This window comes from Mobula birostris, chromosome 10 (genome assembly GCF_030028105.1).
Source record: "Mobula birostris isolate sMobBir1 chromosome 10, sMobBir1.hap1, whole genome shotgun sequence".
Classification (NCBI taxonomy): Eukaryota; Metazoa; Chordata; class Chondrichthyes; order Myliobatiformes; family Myliobatidae; genus Mobula; species Mobula birostris.
The window spans coordinates 130,151,974-130,175,222 of NC_092379.1; the positions used below are offsets into that span (position 1 = coordinate 130,151,974).

At 41.6% G+C, this 23,249-nt stretch overlaps 1 protein-coding gene across 8 annotated transcripts in view; it reads right to left on the reverse strand.

Annotated features, from left to right (window-relative positions):
• Positions 1–2,236: 2,236 nt before the first annotated feature.
• The window catches only part of zbtb33 (zinc finger and BTB domain containing 33), a 49,245-nt gene continuing 28,232 nt past the window's right edge, over positions 2,237–23,249 (reverse strand). For 3 of the 8 annotated variants that reach the window (XM_072270969.1, XM_072270971.1, XM_072270970.1), the window contains exons 2-5: positions 19,534–19,576; positions 13,171–13,330; positions 12,861–13,031; positions 2,237–6,236 (exon numbers count right to left, since the gene is read on the reverse strand). In XM_072270969.1, the coding sequence (XP_072127070.1) occupies positions 4,444–6,236; positions 12,861–13,031; positions 13,171–13,231 (2,025 nt within the window). In that variant the 5' untranslated portion in view covers positions 13,232–13,330; positions 19,534–19,576 and the 3' untranslated portion in view covers positions 2,237–4,443. Of the gene's footprint in view, positions 6,237–12,860; positions 13,032–13,170; positions 13,331–13,520; positions 13,881–18,260; positions 18,328–19,533; positions 19,577–23,249 lie in introns of those variants that run through there. The other 5 variants (XM_072270968.1, XM_072270967.1, XM_072270973.1 and 2 more) reach the window with 5 other exon arrangements.

Consider the following 23,249-nt stretch of genomic DNA (forward strand, 5'->3'; position numbering starts at 1 on the left):
CTATCGTATCCACCTCCACCACTGTTGCTGGCAGCCCATTCCACGCACTCACCACTTTCTGCGTTAAAAACTTACCCGACATTTCCTCTGTGCCTACTTCCAAGCACCTTAAAACTGTGCCTTCTCATGCTCGCCATTTCAGCCCTGGGAAAAAGCCTCTGACTATCCACACGATCAATGCCTCTCATCATTTTATACACCTCTATCAGGTCGCCTCTCATCTTCCATCGTTTCAAGGAGAAAAGGCCAAGTTCACTCAACCTATTCTCATAAGGCATGCTCTCCAATCCAGGCAACATCCTTGTAATTCTCCTCTGCACCCTTTCTATAGTTTCCACAGCCTTCCTGTGGTGAGGCGACCAGAACTGAGCACAGTACTCCAACTGTGGTCTGACCAGGGTCCTATATAACTGTAACATTACCTCTCGGCTCTTAAACTCAATCTCATGATTGATGAAGGCCAATGCACCATATGCCTTCTTAACCAGTCAACCTGCGTAGCAGCTTTGAATGTCTTATGGACTCAGACCCCAAGATCCTCCACACTGCCAAGAGTCTTAACATTAATACTATATTCTGCCATCATATTTGACCTACCAAAATGAACAACTTCACTTATCTGGGTTAGTAAGTTGTGGGGACACAATGCTGGTGCACAAATGTGGCAACACTTGCGGGCTGTCCCAGCATAATCAGAATGTGTTGGTTGTTGACGCAAACAACACATTTCACTGTATGTTTTGATGTATATGTGGCAAACAAAGCTAACCTTCATCTTTCTTCTTTAACCTGCAAATGTGTGCAAATCTTGAATTAAACACAGCTTGTGGCTTTGAAGTGACCGAAATGCTATCAAGATTCCCAATTAAATGAATTTGGAAAGGATGCAGGCTTATAAATGGAAATCTTTTTAGTATCACATCAACCCCCAAGTCAATTTAAAACTGCTTACATAACAAGCAAGGAAACTGTTCTCAATGGAGTGCTTAATGGACTTTAAATCCCTTTGTAAACACTTAATATTTTCAATCAGCAGCCCTGCAGATCAGAGTAAAGGCAGCAGTTAAATCTGCTAATGAGCCATGCAGAACAGAAATGTCTGTTCAGCTCCTACTGTGTAGAATGCTACGCTGCATGTTTCCTTTACTGTTGGTTATTCAGTACAAGTCTCTGATATACTTAGATGAAAAATAGAACTACTAATTCTTATGCAGACTAATTGGTCCATTCTAGTGTTTTTCCTCCATGTCAGGCTCCTTCGTGAATTCAGTTGTTTCTTTGTTTTGTGGCTACCTGCAAGATGGATCTCAAGGCTGTATACTTTGAACACCATACTGATATTAGATTATTATACCATGGTTAATTTCAAATGATTAAATAAATATGAAGAAACATCTCTAGAGAATCTAGCTCATGGATTATTACCTATGGAGGGGAATTAGCAGTTAACATTTCTGGTTGAGACCCTTGATCAGGATTGGAAGGAAAGGTATCAGAAACCAGAATAGGAAGGTGGGAATAAGAATTCTGACTTATTTCCAGTCCTAGTGGAAGTCAACTGTTTTTTTTCTGCTCTGCAGATGCTGCTGGACTTTTGAGTTCCTCCAGCATTTTGTGTGTGTTGCTCAAGATTTCCAATATCTGCAAAATCTCTCGGGTTCATGAATTATAAGCCTGGACATAATGTTAATACAACCTACTCGATGATAGGAGGATACATTTTCTCAACATCTAACATGTTTCTTGGTCTTGAAGACTTCTGTTGGGTCATCCGTCTGCCATTTCATTTCTCTAGAAAAGAACATTAGCCTATTCGGCATTATTTTATATATACTGTATATCCCCTTCAGTTACAGTATCATCCTTGTGAATCTATTGCACCTTCTCCTGGTGACCTGGGGTACAGAGAGATTTTGAACGTTTGTTACACACCAAGAAACACCCTTTAGCAAAGTGTGTGTGAGTGGGGGGAGGGGTGGCCAATACTGTACATGAGTTCCTACTCTTAACAGCCTCTTGTCCCTTCAAGAGAAGAAAAGGAATATTTTAAATTGAGTTACCAGCATGGTTACTCTGAAGCAACAGGAAATTGTGCATTCGCCATCAGAAGAACATCTGTTGCAATGACATTCTATTTTTTGAATATATAGTTATTCAAATGCTTTATCAAACCAAACAAAGTGCAGATACGTCAATATATTCTGAAAATTTTATTATTTTTTCATCAAAAGAGCAAATACAATAAATAAACTTACATTCTAAGGCTTCAAATTAAAGAAAATAGAAAAGTGACTTAACAATAACCTATACTAATGAAGAAGCTTTGTTACAACTATATTTACATATTAGTAGTTTTATTATTTTCACTGGTACAAAAGCATTAACCTTGCTTGCACAACAGGACAGAACATTATTACTTTAGAACAACATGGTTTTGCCAATTTGCAGGTAATTCAAAAGAAATATTTTTATGCAAGCATAAAAAGATTTTCTATTCTGCAGTTTTGTTCTAGTCTATGCATGCAAAACTGTTACAAACAAAATGATAGGCTATTCCTTTTACAATATTTATTACTTTTTCTATATGTCAAAAGACTTATGGGACCATGGTTTATTCTTTTAATTAAAAAAATGAAGCAATATATGTACAATATTGACCCATACACTAAAGGGAAGTCAGTGTGCTGATAAGATTTTTTTGCTAAATGGATGTTTGCTACAAAATACATGTTCAATTATGTTAGCCTACAGTACTTAATGTGAGAGTTTCTATGAGATGCATTACAGAGAATATCAAGAAAGCAAGATCTTTTTGCTTATAACAGTTCACAACTAAGTAACAATAGACTGGGATAATGACGTGCATAACCTCCGTGACATTTTGACCATTAAAATAAGCTAAGCTCAATAATTACTGTCCAGGATTTGTTTTTAAAGCATTTTGGGTGAAATTGCATGTAAAAATGCTGCATCTGTTGTGTTAAAGCCTTGCAATCCCAACTCGCCTGTCCAAAACTTCAGCAAAACATTCATTAGAGCTACAAATAAGTCCTTAGGCATATATGAAAATGATGTTATTACTCTATGCAAATTGAAGCTAGATTTTTTTTAAAAGAACAGAGACTCTCAACTTCACAGTAGAATAAAAACAACCAGGGAATAACATTTGTAAAATTGGAATCCAGCAGATAAAATTATACTTAACATGCATATTTCAGATAATGCAAATATTGAAGATAACTGTTCATTTCTTGAGCTGTTAGATTTAAAAGCTTTCATCCCAAAGTACTGCATTAGCGTCTAGTTTAATAAAAAATAATCAACAGAACATAAATCACAGTAATGGCCAGTAAGGAATCTACTTTGTATTGGGTTGTCCATGATGGACTAAACAACTCACAGGTTCCATCATTTTTTCCTGACCCATTTATTTTTCCATTATTCATTCTATTTGCATTAATCCAGTTTAATCAGGCACATTCTTAATTCAAATAACACATTAAATTGTGAAAAGAGTGATTGATGCTGCAAGACCAATGATTACAGAATGAAAGGAAGACGAGCTTTTCTGAATTAAACTATATTTCCCTAATGTGGATATAAGCTTGTTATCGTTATCTCCTCCCTTCTAAACCTTAAAACAGAATTAAGCCATTGAGTCCTAGTGCTGGTAGGAGAAATACTGGTACATCCAACATTTATACAAATTTCACTCATTAATTTTCACCTATTCATCACCACTAACAAAAGTTTAGAATTTAGGCTTGCTCCTTTTTTGAAGCTTTGTTTAATGATATTGCTGCTAAAAGTTACACAGTAATCTGGTGGTCTTTTGTGCATCTTCTTTTAAAATGCTAGGAAGTCACTTTAGGAAGAAGGGTTTTGTGATTGGTTTAGCATGTAAAACAGTTTCACATAATGCGTAGAAAGATGATTGATAAGGATTTGCCAGAACACGCTCAACAGCAGCCTTTTACCTCAGCCCTACAATGTGAAACCCGAAGTGCTAGCACATTAAGTTTCCATAAAATCAGTTTCTGATTAGAAATATGTAAAAATAAACATCTGGGTAATGGCTGCTAGATCACCAAAGATGAAAATAATTTCAATGGTGCACATTGTATATGAATGTCCGTTGACTTCTGGCTACTTCTGACGAAATATCTGCATCTTTGTTCAAAGCCACAGCCACATTTGGCTTCACATTTCATGATGCATTCTACAGGGACATCATCACGTTTAACAGAAATGCTTTTTCTTCGATAAAAAACGACCGTAGGTTACCCACACAATGGTCCAGCCACTGAATCATTTGCCTGAAACACAAAATGCTTAACTGGTCAGTTAGTACAATGCTACCACCAAAGGTTGGCTGTCAGCAGTTAACCTGGCATTGCAATCCATTTTCTTACCATGTTTAGTTCCATCATAGTCTCAATGACTTCAAGCCATTTCTCTGAAGGACTCTGGTATAACAAATTCTAATTCGGAATTGCCATCTAAGGAATTGTATCTGTAAACTGGGGTTCCTTCCTGAGGAAAAATATCATCCCAGCTAGTGGGCTTGCCACCCCCTATGGTTTCCGGGGTCTGCTGTGAAGCTCCTTCATCCTCATCTCCTACATGATACACAATTCCATCATCATTAATCTCGGCCATTGCGCCCGATGCACTTGCAGTCAGGAACCCATACTGCCTGATCTGTAAGGTTTTGCATGGCAGTAAACGGTAAAGTTTTGAATCGGTCTCGTCTTCAGCTGCACTCTTTCCAGTCTTTTTGCTGTGGACGGACCTAATGTGTGAAGCCATCACCTGGTAACTGATGAAGGTCTCACCACAGGTCAGGCACTGGTATCGCCGTTCACCAGTGTGAAGGATTTCATGCTTAGTACGATACTCTGCAAGAGGAAACACTTTCTCACAGTAATGACAAGGATATTTCTTCTCCCAGGAATGAACGTTGAAGTGCCTCCTCAGGCTAGTCAGGCATGCATATGATCGCTTACAAACAATACAAACGTAAAATAATCGGCCATCTACAACTAACTCATAATGATCTTGTTCCCTTTTCATTCGTTTTGCATCCGGAAAGTTCTGCTCATTGATGTACATGGGTCTTGAATTATTTATATGATTACTGGAATTTTCAGGCACGATCTGAATGCTTGAGTGGCCTCCACCATCTGATACCTTGTCTCCGATCAGAAGCAAGTTCTTGTCAGGGGATCCAGGCTCTCTGTTCTGCTTCGGTTCACGGTTGGTTAGGTCCTCTTTGTTTGGAACCACGACGTGATACGTGTTAGGGTTTGTGTCGATATTTGCATAAACTCTGCAACCTTTAGCCAATGTGTCAATGCCAGCCATTTTATCTTCAGTTACAAGGTGGTTGCCATCTTGAGGATAGTTCACATTAGCTGTCTGTGTACTTTGTTGGGTACTCATAGTATTTTGCTCAGTCTCTGGCAACAGAGTGGCATGTTTTGTTTGCGTTCTTACATCATCAGAACTCACTGGTATATTAGGAACAATGATATTTGTTTGCATTGAACTCTTGCTAACTACACTGCAGCTTTGCTTAGGTGGTGAAATTTCACTGCAGAAAATGACATCGTCATTATCCTCTGAGTCTTCACCACTGGGAGAGACATTACTGTTACCATTCGAATCCCTAAACTCTGCACTGTGTAGGGAAAAAGCATCCGTTATTCGAGGTCCTAGACCTCCTTCCTCAACGTGTATAATCAAGCATTCAGGTTCCACTGTTGCATCAGCAGCGATCTTCTGTGAGGTCTCAGCCCTGGAATCTGTCACAGAAGCAGCACTGTTGACAGCTGGTGTTAGTCCTTTTAACTTTGAAAGTGATTCCCCTAAGTCAGCAAGGAATTTTAGCCCTAGGGCCTGCCCAGACTGAATCAACTCACTTGCAAGTTCGGCATTCACACGGATCAATTTGGAGGTGTAGATAAAATTCAGAACCTCTGCAAATACCTCAGCTCTGACGAAGCTCAGTTCGAGGATTTGTCCGTTTACATTGCTAGTGCCGTCGAGAATGAAAAGTTGATGGAAGTAGCTACTAGCAGATGACAAGACATTCTTATGTGCTCGGAATTTGCGATCTTCCACAATTATCGTAATATCACAGAATAGTCCTTGGACCCGCTGCTCATTAAGAGACTTCAACAATGCTCCCGAGTGATGAATGTCAGTTGCACTTATCAGTTTTTTGCTCTCCATAACTATATCAAAAACAAAGATAATATTTCCAATGAAAATGAGTTGGCTGACAGTCTGAAGTCAAATCCTGCTAAACGAACAGATTTACTTCAAAAGTTGTACAACTGTAGCAATAGTAATAGTAATAGTCACTTGTCAGAGGTTCACAGGAAACACTGGGAAGCTCTTTCTGCTGAACTCCCATATAAAACAGTTTTATTCATTTTACTTGCTTTTAATTGTCTAAACTAAAAAGAATCAATGCAGCATAATATACAGAATATGATGATGCCATTTTTTGAAAACTACAGTACATAATTTTGAGGGCAGGAATATAATCCCACAGGAATACAGCAGAATATACGTTTACAACAATCCCATACTGCAATATATTTCCAGAGTTACATCCAGGTTTCTTTTTCTGCTTATCTTGTGGTTAAAACGCTAATTTAAAATGTTTCACTCAAGGATGGATGTTCTCTCAATCAGAGCTGCCATTCCAGTGACATACCTGCATTTAGTTTTAATGTCTTTACCCACTGCCAAATCACTGAAGTTCCAGTGAAACTCCTCAGAATCTCTAAACATTTGAAAGAGACTAAGAACGTTAATTTATTACGAAATAGTCAAGATAGGGATTTCTGTTAAACTCCTGAGGGGACAAATTTTCCCTCAATCACTTGTTCGAAAAACAAACTGGAACATCACTTCAATATGAAAGTACAACTTGCAGACATTACTATACTTGTATGTTTAGCTTAAAAGTCGAGAATGAATTTCTACTTCCTTCTAATTTTCTAACTTGCTTTGCACTTCCCATTTGCTAAAATAACGTGAAGGTTAAATTTCTACTGGGGATCACACCCATACATAGTTTCCCTGATATCGCAGACCAAACTTCCAGCAAGAGATCATAAGAATCCCAATAGTTGTGATGCAATATATTCAGATCAAGGCAATGAAAAGAGTTAAAAGATGCTTGTTAGATAAGTAATAAATGGCTATCTGGTAGTACTGATGATAGGTGAGCAAACTCATGAATAGATTGATGTTATGTAAAATTAATGCTAATATACTTCACCTTCTTTGGCACTTAAACCTACACCTATAATTATACAACTGTTTTCTCCCCATTTGAACAGTTATTTTAATCTGCTTTTGGCTACCAGTTTGTTTTCTGCTGCTGTAGCCCATCCACTTCAAGGTTCGACGTTGTGTGTTCAGAGATGCTCTTCTGCACATCACAATTGTAACACGTGGTTATTTGAGTTTCTGTCACCTTCCTGTCAGTTTGAACCAGTCTGGCCATTCCCTTCTGACTTCTCTCAGTAACAAGGTGTTTATGCCTACAGAGCTGCTGCTCAAAGTTCAAAGTACATTTACTATCAAAGTGTGTATACACTGGATTAAAAAAAACTGACATCATTCTCTGTGAACTATAAAGACCACTATGCATGAAAATCCTTGATCATCAGTTTCTGGGATACTCAAGCCACCCCATCTGGCACCAATAATTATTCCACAGTCAAAATCAATTAGATCACATTTCTTCCCCATTCTGATGTTTGGTCTGAACAACAACTGAACTTCTTGGCCATGTCTGAATGCTTTTATACATTGAGTTTCTGCCACATTACTGGCTGATTAGATATTTGCATTAACGAGCAAGTGTACAGGTATACCTAATAAAGTGCCCACTGAGTGGAGTTCTTATTATTTTTCTTTCTTCCATATGTCATTTTCTGCTAAACACTCCATCCCCTCCCTCACCTGCACATTTTCAGTGTCTATGTTTCCTCTCAGTGTTGCTGCCCCTTATTTTATCGAGGGCATTGTCTGAAGTGTGACAAAGTGAAGCTAAGGGACAGCAAGTGGATGTAAAAAAGAAGCAATATCAGTGCTGCTCCTTCAACTGCGAGGAAACAAACCGAGGAAAACAATGTAGGAAGGGAAAGGGATGATCACAAATAATTTGGAGAAATGGAGATATGTTGAAGTCTGATAAGCAATTTCTGAAATCAGGAGGTAGGAGAAGGCAAAACCGAAGATAGCTGATCTTTGGAAGAGGTTTGAGCAACTGGGCAGAGTGCATCAAACGTGGGATCAATGAGAGGTGCAAGACCATGTGGAATAATGGAGGCAAAAGTATTTCTGAAATATAATGCAGTTAGTTTTATGTCCTAAAACTTCTACAGTGATAAACCACTATCACTACACTTAATATACTCAGGTGTCCATTAACAATTAAAAGCAAGTCAGAATACTGGGCTACAAATGTAATTACATCTCACACACTCCTTAAAACATCGGCAGAAGAAATTATCACAAAAAGCATTTGCTAACTACCCTCACATACTGACACATTCTGTTGTAAACATCAGAGTGCATGGCACACTTAGTAATGGAGCGGCCAGAGCATACACGGGTAATATCAATCCACACGTAAAGCCCACTTGTTGGTTCCCTGTGAAATGAATCAGGGAAAAGGTATGGTAGTGTGGCAGTTAGTATAACACTTTACAGCACCAGTGACTGGGGTTCCAATCCTGCCACTGTCTGTAAGGAGTGTGTATGTTCTCTCCGTTGCCATGCAGGTTTCCTCCGGGTGCCCCGGTTTCCTCCCACAGTCAAAAGACTTAAGGGTTAGGATTGTTACTGAGTTGTCAGCAAGCTATGTTTGCGCCAGAAGCCTGGGTTGGGGGCTGCCCCCAGCACAATCCTCACTGATTTGATCTGATGCAAACGATGCATTTCACTGAACATTTTGACATACATAATCCTAGTTTACAGTTTGAATAAAGGATATCTCAGGTGCTCTCTACTCAACAAGAGCAGACCCTCATTTGACTAGAAACCAGCAAGAACTCAGGAATATAGATCTGTCAGAACTGTGTGCTTCCAGAAAGCTCAAAGAAGGGCAGACAGTACTTAGGTGGTGCAAGAAATTTACACATGCTCCTGGAGCTCATGGTGAATTGCAAAGTTTATCACAGCCTGGTATATGAGCATCAGCAGAAAATACTGATAGTCAATACCATCCATCAGAACATTTCCACCAACATGCAGTCTGTCCCTGCCATACATCAGTAGGAATCCTGGTTCACAGGGGACAAGGACCATAGCTCCGCAAGGATCCCTTTGACCACAGCTCCTCAAGTCTCAGCGCAGGGATATTCGCAAGTGCAATTGTAATCACAGGTGGCACTAGGAGGCTAGAGAAATGCGCACTGAGATCTCCAAAATAAAAATCCCATATACCAGTATTTGGCCAATAACCTTCCCTGACTTGGAAATTCAATTGCTTATCCCAATAATGAAATATTGCGAATGTGCCTGTCTCCACCAGGCAGTGCGAAAAAATTCCAACCATCCATTTGGGTAATAAAGTTTTTCTTCAGATCCCCTGAAACTACTTAAATCTATGCTCTTTGGTTTTAGAGTAACACACAGAAAATGCTGGAGGAACTCAGCAAGTCAGGCAGGTTCAGTGGAGATGAATAAAGAGCTAACGTCTTGTTCCGAGACAGATCTCTACTTTTAGATGCTTCTGCAATGGGAAAATAAAATTACTATTATTGACTCCTATCTATATCCCTTAGTATACCTCCATCAGGTTTCCCCTTAGCCTTCTCAGTGTGCTGTATGAAACGATAATGAAGTGAGCAGAGCCTTGACATAGAGAAGGCATGAGAATGAGGATGATGGCAGACCATAACTAAGGGAGCCCTCTCTGGACATACTTTCACAGCACAGTTTAAAGCCTCAATATTCTTCCAGGGACCCCACTGTAATGGCACCCACAAGAGGTAAAACAGTCTTTGCCCAAGAGCTGGCAAGAGCTTGCCACATTGAAATGCAGAGCTTAAAATGGTAAGTTAACATTGTATCACAGCAATGTCTGGCAGTGGCCAAGCTCATCAAGTGGAAGTCTCAATGCTATCATCAGTACTCATTCCTTTGAGAAAAAGATCCTCGTGATCACTGTAGATCATAAAACAACTTCAATCACTTAATTAGGAAGGCCGTATCTGAATGTTGGAGGCAATGTGGTGGCCTAGATTCAATTACCACCGCTGTCTGTAAGGAGTTTGTATGTTCTCCCCATGATCAGCTGGGTTCCCTCTGGGTGCTCCAGTTTCATAGTCATAGTCATACTTTATTGATCTTGGGGGAAATTGGTTTTCGTTACAATTGCACCATGAATAATAAATAGTAATTAGAACCATAAATAGTTAAATAGTAATATGTACATTATGCCAGTAAATTATGAAATAAGTCCAGGACCAGCCTATTGGCTCAGGGTGTCTGACCCTCCAAGGGAGGAGTTGTAAAGTTTGATGGCCACAGGCAGGAATGACTTCCTATGACGCTCTGTGCTGCATCTCGGAGGAATGAGTCTCTGGCTGAATGTACTCCTGTGCCCACCCGGTACATTATGTAGTGGATGGGAGACATTAACCAAGATGGCATGCAACTTAGACAGCATCCTCTTTTCAGACACCACCATCAGAGAGTCCAATTCCATCCCTACAACATCACTGGCCTTACGAACGGGTTTGTTGATTCTGTTGGTGTCTGCTACCCTCAGCCTGCTGCCCCAGCACACGACAGCAAACATGATAGCACTGGCCACCACAGACTCGTAGAACATCCTCAGCATCGTCCGGCAGATGTTAAAGGACCTCAGTCACCTCAGGAAGTAGAGACGGCTCTGACCCTTCTTGTAGACAGCCTTAGTGTTCTTAGACCAGTCCAGTTTATTGTCAATTCGTATCCCCAGGTATTTGTAATCCTCCACCATGTCTACATGGACCCCCTGGATGGAAACAGGGGTCACCGGTACCTTAGCTCTCCTCAGGTCTACCACCAGCTCCTTAGTCTTTTTCACATTAAGCTGCAGATAATCCTGCTCACACCATGTGACAAAGTTTCCTACCGTAGACCTGTACTCAACCTCATCTCCCTTGCTGATGCATCCAACTATGGCAGAGTCATCCGAAAACTTCTGAAGATGACAAGACTCTGTGCAGTAGTTGAAGTCTGAGGTGTAAATGGTGAAGAGAAAGGGAGACAAGACAGTCCCCTGTGGAGCCCCAGTGCTGCTGATCACTCTGTCGGACACACAGTGTTGCAAGAACACGTACTGTGGTCTGCCAGTCCTCCCATATTCCAAAGACATACAGGTTACAAGGTTAAATGTTCATACGGGTATAATTGCGGGCTCACTGAGGCAGAAAGGCCTGTTACCGTGCTGAATCTCTAAATAAAATAAGCTCTTCATTGTATAAAATCATAGTGTTGTATAGGTTATGCGAGGGATTTTAAAGTTCCAAAGTTATTAAAAAGCGCTCTTCTTTCTGGATAAAGATGGCTACTGTATGTGAACCTCCTTGAACCAATAATGTATTGAGTATTGTTTTGTAACTAGACTGCAAGAATTCATGATAAGCACTTCCCCATCAAAAGAAGTTCTGATCTCTTGTCACCTATTGACTGGACACTCTGACATCTGCAGGACAGAAAGTCACCAGTGGAGCACCACCAGAGTTCCTTCGCAAGCACTGCAGTGAGGCTTAAAGGAGGCTCTTCACCAAACTCAATGAAACTTAGGCCTGATCAATATATTGCTGACCTCCCCCTTGACTCCTAACAGTAACAAGTAGTAATGAATAAAGATAAACACAAATCCCCATGATGACACATCTCTGGTTGCCATCTTCTGTCAATGGTCATGTTAAGTGTTCCTTTATTTTACAAATCACAAAAATCAGAGCTAAGCAATTAAACGTCCAAGATTATTATACCTCCAGACAATAACTGCACCATACAATCTTTTACCAATCACCCTTACACATTCTTTGAGTGCTTTTCTCCAAATGGTCTTTATCCAGCCTACTACTTCTACACCTGGCTCCGCACTGCGATGCCAGCCAAGCTGGTGAACCATTGCTGCCTTGCAGTGGAGGAGGTTGCAGATGTCCGTGAAGGGCGGCCACGAGCAGCTCTGGGCCTCGATGGCTCCTCCATGGGCAGGAGTGAGAGTGGTGGGAGCATGAATGAGGTCGTTCTGAGAGAGGACAGCCTATTCCTACCCCATGGCCCACTGACACCCCCCCCCCGGGGGCCACTGCGTCAGCCAGCCTAGCAATCAGCTGATCGCAAGAGTGCCTTCACGGCCTCAAAGCCCCTGCCAACAGTGGAATCCAGAGCCACGATGGCGGCGGTCTGTGCTTGACTGGCCGCTGTCTGAGCTTCCACCGCAGCACTCAGTCTCTGGGTGGCCTCTGCCTGCGCCGCAATGGAAGCTGAAACTTCCGTCATCAAACACTGCATGGTGGTTGGGTCTGCCAGTGCTGACATGGAACTGGCCACCACTTCCATGCTGGAAAGAATGGGCTCCAGACTCCGCGCAAAGACTTGTGCAAAGTTGCAGCTGGACTCTCCCATGTTTCTTGACATCTCCCGAAGGCTTTCGGGCAGGTCCGACAACGCCCCAAGCATGTCCACGTGCATTTTCATCAGTCTTCGCCTGTATGCTGCCCCGTCAAAATCATCATCTGAGTCCTCCACCGTGTACAATCTCGCCCTCCGGGAAGCTGGTGCTTGAGCTACCCGCCGCCCCTGGCCTGGCAGAGGTCCACACGTACCCAGTGACTCGCCACAAATAGACCTCGCCTCTAAACTGTCCTCCAGAGACCGCGAGGTGCCAGGATCCGAGCTGGTGGATGGGAGTGACAGGTGCAGTGACTGCGTGTCTTCTTCCTCTGAGCCCTGCAGCTCATCAGCTTGGGAAAAGCCGGGCGGTACGTCCTGTGCGTCTGAAATGGGAAACAAACAAAAGCATGGTCACGGTGAGGGAAGGGGGCAGGCAAGGGGAACACATTTATTGGGTATAAAATCTCGTGGGGGAGGAGGAAGGGGCTGAAACATGGAAGGATGAATTGGATGGGTGCATACCATCATTATCAATGATCTCCAATCCACTGGCGGCCACTGGAGGTGTGGCATCCCAGCGCATAATTGCCAGCACTCTCTCTTCCAAGCGGCTGAGCCTCTGGCCACGGGCAGGGGCCCCTCTAGACTGTTTCTGTTGCTGGCGGTTGCGAGTAATCTTCTCCTGTAAGAGAGAGTGAAGAGCATTAATGAGCGCGTTTCAATGCAAGAGTGTGAAATGGCCGCCACAGTTGAATAGTTAAATGAGTGTGAGATGTGTGTGTGTGTGTGTGGGTGGGTGGCAGGTAATGGTGAGTATGTAACTGTAGGAGTGCAAGTGGTGGTAGATGGGATTTGTTGCAGTCTCCACTGACCTTGACCACACGTGTGAGGTCATTAAACTTTTTGCGGCATTGGGACCAGGTCCTCGGGGCGTCACTCTGAGCATTGATTTTCCTGGCCACTTCCTCCCACTGGTACTTCATCTCTGTCCTGAAGGGCTTCCTGGGTCCCCTACAGTACAGGATCTCCCGGCGGTTTTCCACCTCTTCCACTAAGATGTCGAGGTCTGCATCCATGAAACGGGGTGCCCGCTCCCGTGCCAGTGCTGCCATTCTTCTGTGCAGTGGCTCCCAAGCTCCACAATGCCTTCCAGCAGTGGTTGGATTCAGTGGTCACCTCCCCTTGAAGAGGTGCAGGCATGACGTCAGTTTCAGCAAGTGTGCAGCACTCATGAAATTACTCACGCTTAACACTCGCTAAAGGGATAAGCAACGCAATTCGCTCATCCTAAGCATATGTGCTCATGCATGAGATGTGTGCATGAAAACTATGCACCGATAGCACCAAGATAATCTGGTGCAGTCCCCTTTTGGCACAAGTTTCCAGGGACAACTAAAACAGGGAATTCGTTAAATTCCTGTGTTTTTTTTACATTGAAACCTAAAGTCTGTACATCTGTGATTTAAAGCACAGAACTAAATTCCTTCAGGGGCCCCTCAATCTCTCTCGTGCCTACAGCAGAAGCAGCTGTTTTCACTGCTTTGACTGAGCTTCTGTCCGTTATGGCAGGAGAGCTGAAGGCCTATGGAAATTTTATGCCATGAACATCCCATCTTTTACTCAGACCATGCCAAAGAACTATTTAAACAACATTAATCAGGCATTCTTAAAACATGTTACTAAACACATGTAATTCTGCTTACGATCATTCACGGAATCTACTGTACAGTCATAACTAATGAATGAATATTTGCTATATTTGTTACCAATATCGCCTTGTAACCACCTCACTTTTTAATTGCTGTTTTTCTAGTTTTTATTTTTCTCTTTGGGTGTTATTTGACTCACTGCAGCACTGATAGCAGATCATTTTTGTGACTGATTCTATTAATCTGCATTTCTCACTCTATTGTTGTTATTTAGAGAGAGCACAGTAACAGCCCTTTCCAGCACAACAAGCCCACACCGCCCAATTACACCCATATGACTGATTAATCAATACTAACCCATACATCTTTGGGACGAGGGAGGGAATTGCAGCACCCAGAGGAAACCCACACTGTCATGGGGAGAACATACAAAATAGAGACAGACAGGAATTGCACCCAGGTTGTCGGCGCTGTAATAGCATTAAGCTAACAGGTTGTACCGTCCTGCCCAAATCTCGCCTCGTTCCTGCAAAACTCCACTGTTTCTATATCATTCTCAAAGTTTGCCTCTTACTTTCTTTTTGCAAGAAGTTGAAGAGCAATACCCACGGAGATGGATGAGTAATCATCAGAAGAGCATCAGGTGGGAATGGCAGCGCAGATGAACAACCAAGTCAAATGAGCTGAGAAACTCCCGTGACAAAGATAAAGCACTGATTCTTGGATCAGAACTTGGGGGAAAGTAGTCAAAGAACAATGGAGCTTAGGGGGTCAACAATGGAAAGATGAACATTCGAGGTCGGGGAATAGAACATGGTTGAAAGTCTGAAGATTCTTCTGAACATTTGACAGTTTACAGTTTGAGACAAAGCAATCTGGAACCATGCCAAGGCTCTCTGGCAAAAGAAAGACAGAAAACTGGTAAATTACCTGGTTGCTGTAAATTCCATCATTGTGTAATTATAAAGAAACATGGGGGAATTTAATGGGCACGTGAGAGGGAAAGTATTGACAGATCTACAGAATGTAAAATGAGGGAATGAAACTGATGGGATTTCTCTGGCATTGATGCAAAGGGCAGAATGGCCTTTTGTTTTGTAATCTGGAACTAAGGAAAGCATGGAACTTCAATGTTCAGGAGTGGGCCTGGGCCAGGAACATGGAATCCTTTTGGAATGTGCAGAATAATTAAGGTGGCTAGAATATGTAAACCACGCGTGCAACAAAAGAAAATTAATTTGAAGTAATCCGGGATCTTAGGCCCAGCCCCATACAAAAGGCTATTTCCAAGAACAAATAAACCTAAGAAACATTCATCTGTCACTGGCAAAATAGAGATACTCTGGTACCTATGGCAGTGTTGACAAGAAACAAACCATCTGTTGGGGACATGGAGATGAAGTACAGTAAAAATATCTTTGAATGGAGGTAAGAATCATTTAAGCAGTGGCCACTGCACCTTACGGGAATACACAGCGTATTTTAATAGAACAAAATCTTGCATGTCTGAAGAATCTATTTTACATTTTTAAGTTGACATTCATTCTTAAAGCACCAATTGGACTGTCCATCCTGGACAATAAATATTCTGAACACAATAGCTGACAAAACAGTTTTGGACCCTCCCAAGGAAACTCCCAGCATTCCTTTTATTTATTTATTTAGAGATACTGTGTTTCCAGCCAACGAGCCGCAGCACCCAGCAACCCACCTACTTAACCCTAGCCTAATTACAGCACCGGCCGGCTGGTGGCATAGTGGCATCAGCACCAAACTTCAGAGCGAAGGCTCCCGAGTTCGAATCCAGCTGGCTCCCTTGCACACTTTTCATCCTTGTTGGGTTGAACGTCAAGCTAGCAACTCGGCCTCGTAAAAATAAGAAAGCCTGCTTAAAAAACGCCGTCATGACAGCGTACCGATGACTCACCTGGAGTTAAGGGCTTTCTTCTTCTAATCACAGGACAATTTACAATCACCAATTAACCTTCTAACCAGTGCGTCTTGGACTGACTGAGGGAGCACCCGAAAGAAACCCACATGGTTCATGGGGAGAACATACAAACTCCTTACAGGTGGTGCCCAAATTGAACTTTGAACTTCGGAAACCCTAAATCAGCATTAGCGTTGCACTAACCACTACGCTACTGTGATACCCACAGTCGTCTTTTCAGATGTCTGTCTTCTCTTTCACTCCGTTCTCTCCTTCTTCATGTTCACTCATCACTTTACCTCAGTTCTGTTATCTTTTCACCCCCAGATCCTATGAAACAATTTTAGTCTTTAATTTACTATCTGTTTTGCTAGTTTTATTCTCCTTCATCTCCCATTTTCTCCTCACGTTTCAGTAGCCAAGAAGTTGCTGAGGCAGGTAGGTGAGCCAAGATGGTACACACTCCAGGAATGACATAAAATTCACTTGAGGTGGAGGGATAAACATATCTGGAAGCACTCTTGGTGTTTAAGCAAGAAATTGGGTTAAATTAGGGCTCGGTGAGCATGTTGCCAAGTAAATATTTGTAAAAGAGAGCAACAAAAGCTGAGCATCAAATCAACATAACAGGTGGGAACAGGGTGAAATGAAATGATAGCAAAATGGTTGAGCTGGACAGAAGTGGCAAGTAAATCAGCACTTGTGATCTGCCCTCCTAAAGTATCTGTTCATTCTAAGATCATAAGACGCAGGAGCAGAATTACGCCAATCAGCTCAGTGAGTCTGCTCTGCCATTTCACCATGACTGATCTATAACCCCACTTAACTCCATTTTCCAGCCTTCTCCCCATTACCTTTGACATCGTTATTATCACAAAGCTGCATTCAGTCACCGCATTGTAAATATAATTCAAATTTGACTATACAAATTAGGCAAGTATTGAAGAGAATTATAACTATGTATTGATTAGGAGTGAGTGGCTGCACTGGGCCAGAGCACACTGGAAAGGAAGTAGGAATAAACAATGCTTCAAACACTCAGCGGGTCAGGCGGCATCTGATGAGAATGAAAAGAGATTTCATCACATCTAAAATGTTAACGGTTTCTCCTTGCACAGATTTTAACCAACCTGCTGAGTGGCCCCTCTATAAGATACACCTGCTCATTAACACAGATACCTAATCAGCCAATCATGGGGCAGCAACTTGATGCATAAAAGAGGTTCAATTGTTGTTGAGACCAGATATCAGAATGGAAAAGAAATGTGATATAAGTGACTGTGAAATAATTGTTAGCACCAGGTGGAGTGGTTTGAGCATCTCAGAATCCACTGATCTCCTGGGATTTTCACACATAACAGTCCCTAGAGTTTACAGAGAATGGTGCGAAAAACAAAAAAAAATCCCGTGAGCGACAGATCTCTGGATAGAAATGCTTGTTAATCAAAGAGGTCAAAGGAGAATAGCCAGACTGATTCAAGGTGACAGTAACTCAAATAATCAGGCATTACAAAAGTGGTGTGCAGAAGAGCATGTCTGAATACACAACATGTTGAACCTTGAAGCAGATAAGCTACACCAGCAGAACACCTCACTGGGTTCCACTCCTGTACCTAATAAAGTGGGCAAAGAGTGTATTCCATATTTTAATATCTGGTTTTCCAACCTCCCCGGTATTCGGCTTTTGTCAACTGGAATTCTGGACAATTCAGGTTAAACAACTGAAGCAAATATAAGCAAAATGTCTTTGTGGTGTACAAGAACCACAAGTATGCCCTCAGGGTATGGAACAAAACAACTGGAGTGGATGAAAATAGGTTTATCCTAGTCACTACAGGAATATAGCTGGATTGTTTGGGGGGGGGGGCACACAGATCAGCAAATTCAGTGAAGTCAAAATAAAATGGGTGTCAACCACAGCGAATCAGGAGAAACTGAAATATCAGCAACAAAACCAATTCCAGCAAATCAACCAAAGAAATACTGTAAGTTCATGTATAGGTAATGAATATATTTTCCAAAAATTTACAAACCTTTGTAAGACAAAGAAATTGGATTGTGCGCCACCATTTTCCTTGCCATAATACGATCCAATGTCAATGGAAAATTATATGCAACTGAAAAATTCACAACCTTGTGCAAAATGGATGAAAGCTACGCTTTTTGGTTTGATGTGGACCGTGCCTGCGAACACACAGGAGATGCACAGTGACATCCAATATACTGCATAGGTATGCCAGGTCTATAACATCAGTTACTTATTCACGGCCCATCTATTTTACAGGCCAGTCGTGCATAAGCAAGGTTTCACAGTGTCTGCTTCTGACTGAAAATATCATTGCTTTGCATTGGTAATATGACTTAGATTTTCTTTAAAGTACATAGTATCCCAATCTTCAGCACACCCCCATTCTCCATCTACAGTACGATCACCAATACACACATGTACCCTTTGCCTGAAATCCACATCACTCCTGGCAAATCTATCAATCCAAGAATAAAGCATCAACACTATTTCACGTCCTGCCAAACCATGACTTCCAATTACACACCCCAAATATATTTAGCCAGAAAACTACCAAGCATTCCTCTCCACCTCCCATTATCCCTTCTCAATGATCAGCAATGACCCCTACTTTTCCAAATTCTCCAGCCCTGGGTCATTCTCCCCATGACCTCAAGGAACCTAACCACTCAACTTTGGCCCTACATCAGAGAAGTACATAAGCAAAGGCCTGGGATAACCCTGAGCCCTCCTGTATTGCCCATTTACTGCCCTACAGATATGCACCTTTAGGCCAGCTGTCCAAGATTGACCTATTTTAGTCTGAATAGATTATCATATTCTGTTTCATGTTGCATAGATAAACATAATTTATTTAGCTGAAAAAAAAAAGAAAAATGCACAAAGCAAGGTCACCAATTCATTTGGGACACTGGTGCCAATTGCCAATTTAGGACAGGATGGTTCAGGAAAAAGACAAGTACTGAAATTGCTCAGTTTCCCACTACATCTTCACATTTAGCTTTAGATTTCGACCACATTTATCAATTGGTGTATTAATTTGATAGGTCCACATTTCACCACTTTCCAATTTTGGGACTTGCAGCACTTAAGGAGTGACATCTCTGACAACCTTGAGTGAGATCTGAGGCAATGGATACGATCTAGTCTTCTAGGTAATTGAATGTCAACTCATTATTCAGAAAAAGATCTAAGAAATTCTGTACATTGAAATTATTCCCTCCAAATAAATGAACCAACATGTGGCACTTAAGCAAGCAATTATTGGGTTTCATATTTACCTTGTATAATTATTTTCTTAGGTCAAGTTTTCTTTGAAATAATCTGCAAAAAGCACAAATATACTTTAGAGTGTAACTGAAGTTTCCAAAAAACAATAAAAAGTCAGAAACCATTCTTTTCAAATAAACACTATCATGCTCGCATTAAAAATTGAATTATGGATCAATACAACATTCAAATTCATTCACCTCTCAGCTTATTCTGAAACAATGGTGACAAAGGTAAATTAATTTTAAAAAAACTAAAAGGTTTTCAAATTTCAGTTCAGTTTCTGGGACCATATCATATTTCACAAAGTATAATGTCATTACATTGGATTAATGGACTAGGTTTATTTAAATTCCTGCACTTTTCTTATCTTGGTGATTCCACAGCAAAATCTCAACATTTAAAACAGATTTTACTGTGCCGCGTCTTATAAATTCATGCTTAAAATGTCTTTTGGGTAGTAAAGACGAAGTAAATATTTCATGGTACTTAACATAAAATGTGGTTCTCTGGAAAATGGAGATGACTGGAATATCCACTCAGTGGCCACTTTATTAGCTACAGGAGTGGAACCTAGTGTGGTCTTTTGCTGCTATAGACCATCCACTTCAAGGTTCAATGTATTGCACATTAAAGGTTCTCTTCCGCACACCACTGTTGTAACATGTGGTTATTTGAGTTACTTTCGCCTTCTGTCAGCCTCAACCAGTCTCGCCATTCTCCTCTGACCCCTCTCATTAACAAGGTGATTTTGTCCACAGGACTGCTGCTCACTGAATGTTTTTTGTTTATCACACCATTCTCTGTAAGCTCTAGATAATGTTGTTAGTGAAAACTCTAAGAGATCAGCAACTTCTGAGACACCCAAAGCACCCTGTCTGGCACCAACACTCATTCCACAGTCAAAAGTGACTTAGATCACATTTCTTCCTCATTCTGATGTTAGGTCTGAACAACTTAACCTCTTGACCATGTCTGCATGCTTTTATGCATTGAGGTGCTGCCATGTGATTAGCTGATTAGATATTTGCTTTAACAAGTAGGTGTACAGGTACACCTCATTAAGTGGCCACTGATTGTAATTTCAATATTTTGTTTTTAACTTTCTCCTTCTTGCCGTTCTTCACGCTCTGCTGGGGTATACTTTCAAAGACTAATCACACCACACCTCCTCCAACACACATACAGGGATAATATACCTTATTTGTAAGATGTTTACAGATGTCATGCTAGCAAACAACTGTACAGAGCACTGAAGTCCTCTTGATAAGAGTAGCCATCTCCTCTGTGTGAGCATCATCAATGAATGATATGAAAAGGTAACAATGTAGCCAACGTTTATGTATTGGCTCAATAAACTAGAAATACAGGGCTTGTCAGCTAAACAGAGGTGAGGATGGCTGAACAAAATTGCATATAACTTTGAAGAAAAGGTAAGAGCTTTACAATGTCATTTGTAAGGACCAAGAAGTGTTGCTCCTGTTCCTCCTATCACCACAGATTATTCCCTCACTCATCAGACCCAGTGTGAAGGATCAGTTCAAAGTCCCAGTTCTGCACCAAGAACTGCAATTGGACACTCACATTTTCACCAACAGGTACAAAGAAAAATTACCTGCAGAGCCCTGAATGGAACTCTTTTGGGTAAAGAATAGTCAAGCCTAACTGTGCTAGTAGTGCAGTCAAAATCAAAGGAAATCCAAACTTCCAGGTTTTGGATGGAAACCCCACATACAGTAATTCCCATTGTCTATTTAGATCCCCTCTGATAAAGCCCAACCTATTAACATAGGAGTAAATTTGCTGTAGTTAGTCACCACTTTCTACAACTGATGCTTCAAAGAGACAAAAGATACATGAAGTAAAAGATTAATTTTGTCACATGTACATTGAACCATTGAGTGAAATGTTTCACTTGCAGCAAATCAAATCAGTAAGGATTGTGCTGGGGGCAGCTCAGTTTTGCCACAGCTCCAGTGCCAATGCCAACACAGCACGCCCACAACTTCACAAGCCTAACCATGCCTCTTTGGAACGTGGGATGAAAGTGGAGCACCCAAAGGAAAGCCACGTGGCCATGGGGTAAATGCACAAACTCCTTACTGTCGCAGGAATCGAACCCCAATCGGTGATCTCAGGTGCTGTAAACCCAAGCACTAACTGCTACACTACCATGCCATCCTACCTTTACACGGTGCCCTTCATGTAGAAAAACAGTCAGGGTACCTCACCGGTACATAATCTGACAAAATTTGGGGTGAGTGCAAGGGGGCTGTCAATAGAATATTTTGATCTTCTGTGATAGTTAAAGGCATTGCAGCCATGGAGAGGATAAGGAGACAAAGTGAAGAAATTCAGGGATCAGAATTGAAGCAGTACAAAAAACTTGGATAGTAACAGGGCCAAAAGAGATTCCAGGTATAGAGAGGGAACACAAGGCTAAGAGTTTCTAAGAGTTTCATAGTGAGGATACATAGGATAGTGAGTAGGAATTAGTGTAGCTGTAAGTACTGAGGTTTACAGAGGATGAAAGACAAAAAATTGTTCCAAATGCTATCGGAATGTTTATGTAAGGGCATGTAGTTCAAAATATTGTTTCAAACAGACAGATCGGGCAAGTGTGATTTTTTCAGGCATCTCATTCAGTGCTCCAGGCACTTACTCATGTTGCACTGAGCTATGCAGACGTGTCAATTAGATTCTGAGGAAACTGATCATGAAAGGTTTGGTGTTTCCTGCTCCATAGGTGCTGCCTGATCTGCTATTCATTTCTAGTACTTTCAATCATATTTTTGTAATTAGAAGTTCAAATTTATCAACAAAGCATGGTGTATCATATATAACCTTGAGATTCATCTACTCGCAGGCACTCACAAAACAAAGAAACACAATAGAATCACTAATAAAAACACACACAAGTCCGCCACATATCCAATTTGCAAAAGAGGACAGATCGTGCAAATAGTAAAAAGAAACAGAAACACGTGGAACATGAACTGCAGAGTTCCCAAAAGTGATCCATGGCTGAGCCGAATGAAGCCAGTCCAGAAGCCTGATGGCCACAGAGCAACAACTGCTCCCGAACCTGGCGGCGTGGGACCCAAGACTCCTGCACCTCTCACCTGATGGTAGCAGTGAGAAGAGACGGAGACCAGTCAAACACAGGCAGACAGCACTGAACACCTGTTCGTTTTCCGCTCTTGTCCTCGATGATTTTATTCTTGTCTGATGCTTTAATTAGCACGGAGTATTGGGAATGACCATGCGTTCGCCTTCTGCTGTCAGTCCTCAGTGCAGCGTTTACTCCCAGCAACGGCCATCCCAGCCGTACCTGCACTATTGAGAGTATAGTTTGCCAAATCCCCCAGGAGACGGCAAAAGTGCCAGATTGTTTAGTTGGTTCAAAAGTACATCTTTAAAAGGGAAATTACAGGCTGCAGACTGCAGCAATCATAGTTCAGAAGAAGTAGATCTACTGGATAATCTAGCAGTTTTGTGCGCTGTCCATAAAACTTCACCATTGGTCACCAGTGCCATCTTGCTCCACTTTCACAACCAGCAGTATTTTGGTCTCGTATTCTCTCACTCTGGTTCTTGGGAAAGTGAAGGTAGGAGATTTCAGCCAAAACTGCAGCAAAGCTCATCCAGCGTTTCCAGTTTGAGGGACTGAATGGTATCAACTGGGCTTCCCGCTCTTAATCACATTCAATTAGTCTCATTGTGAGGT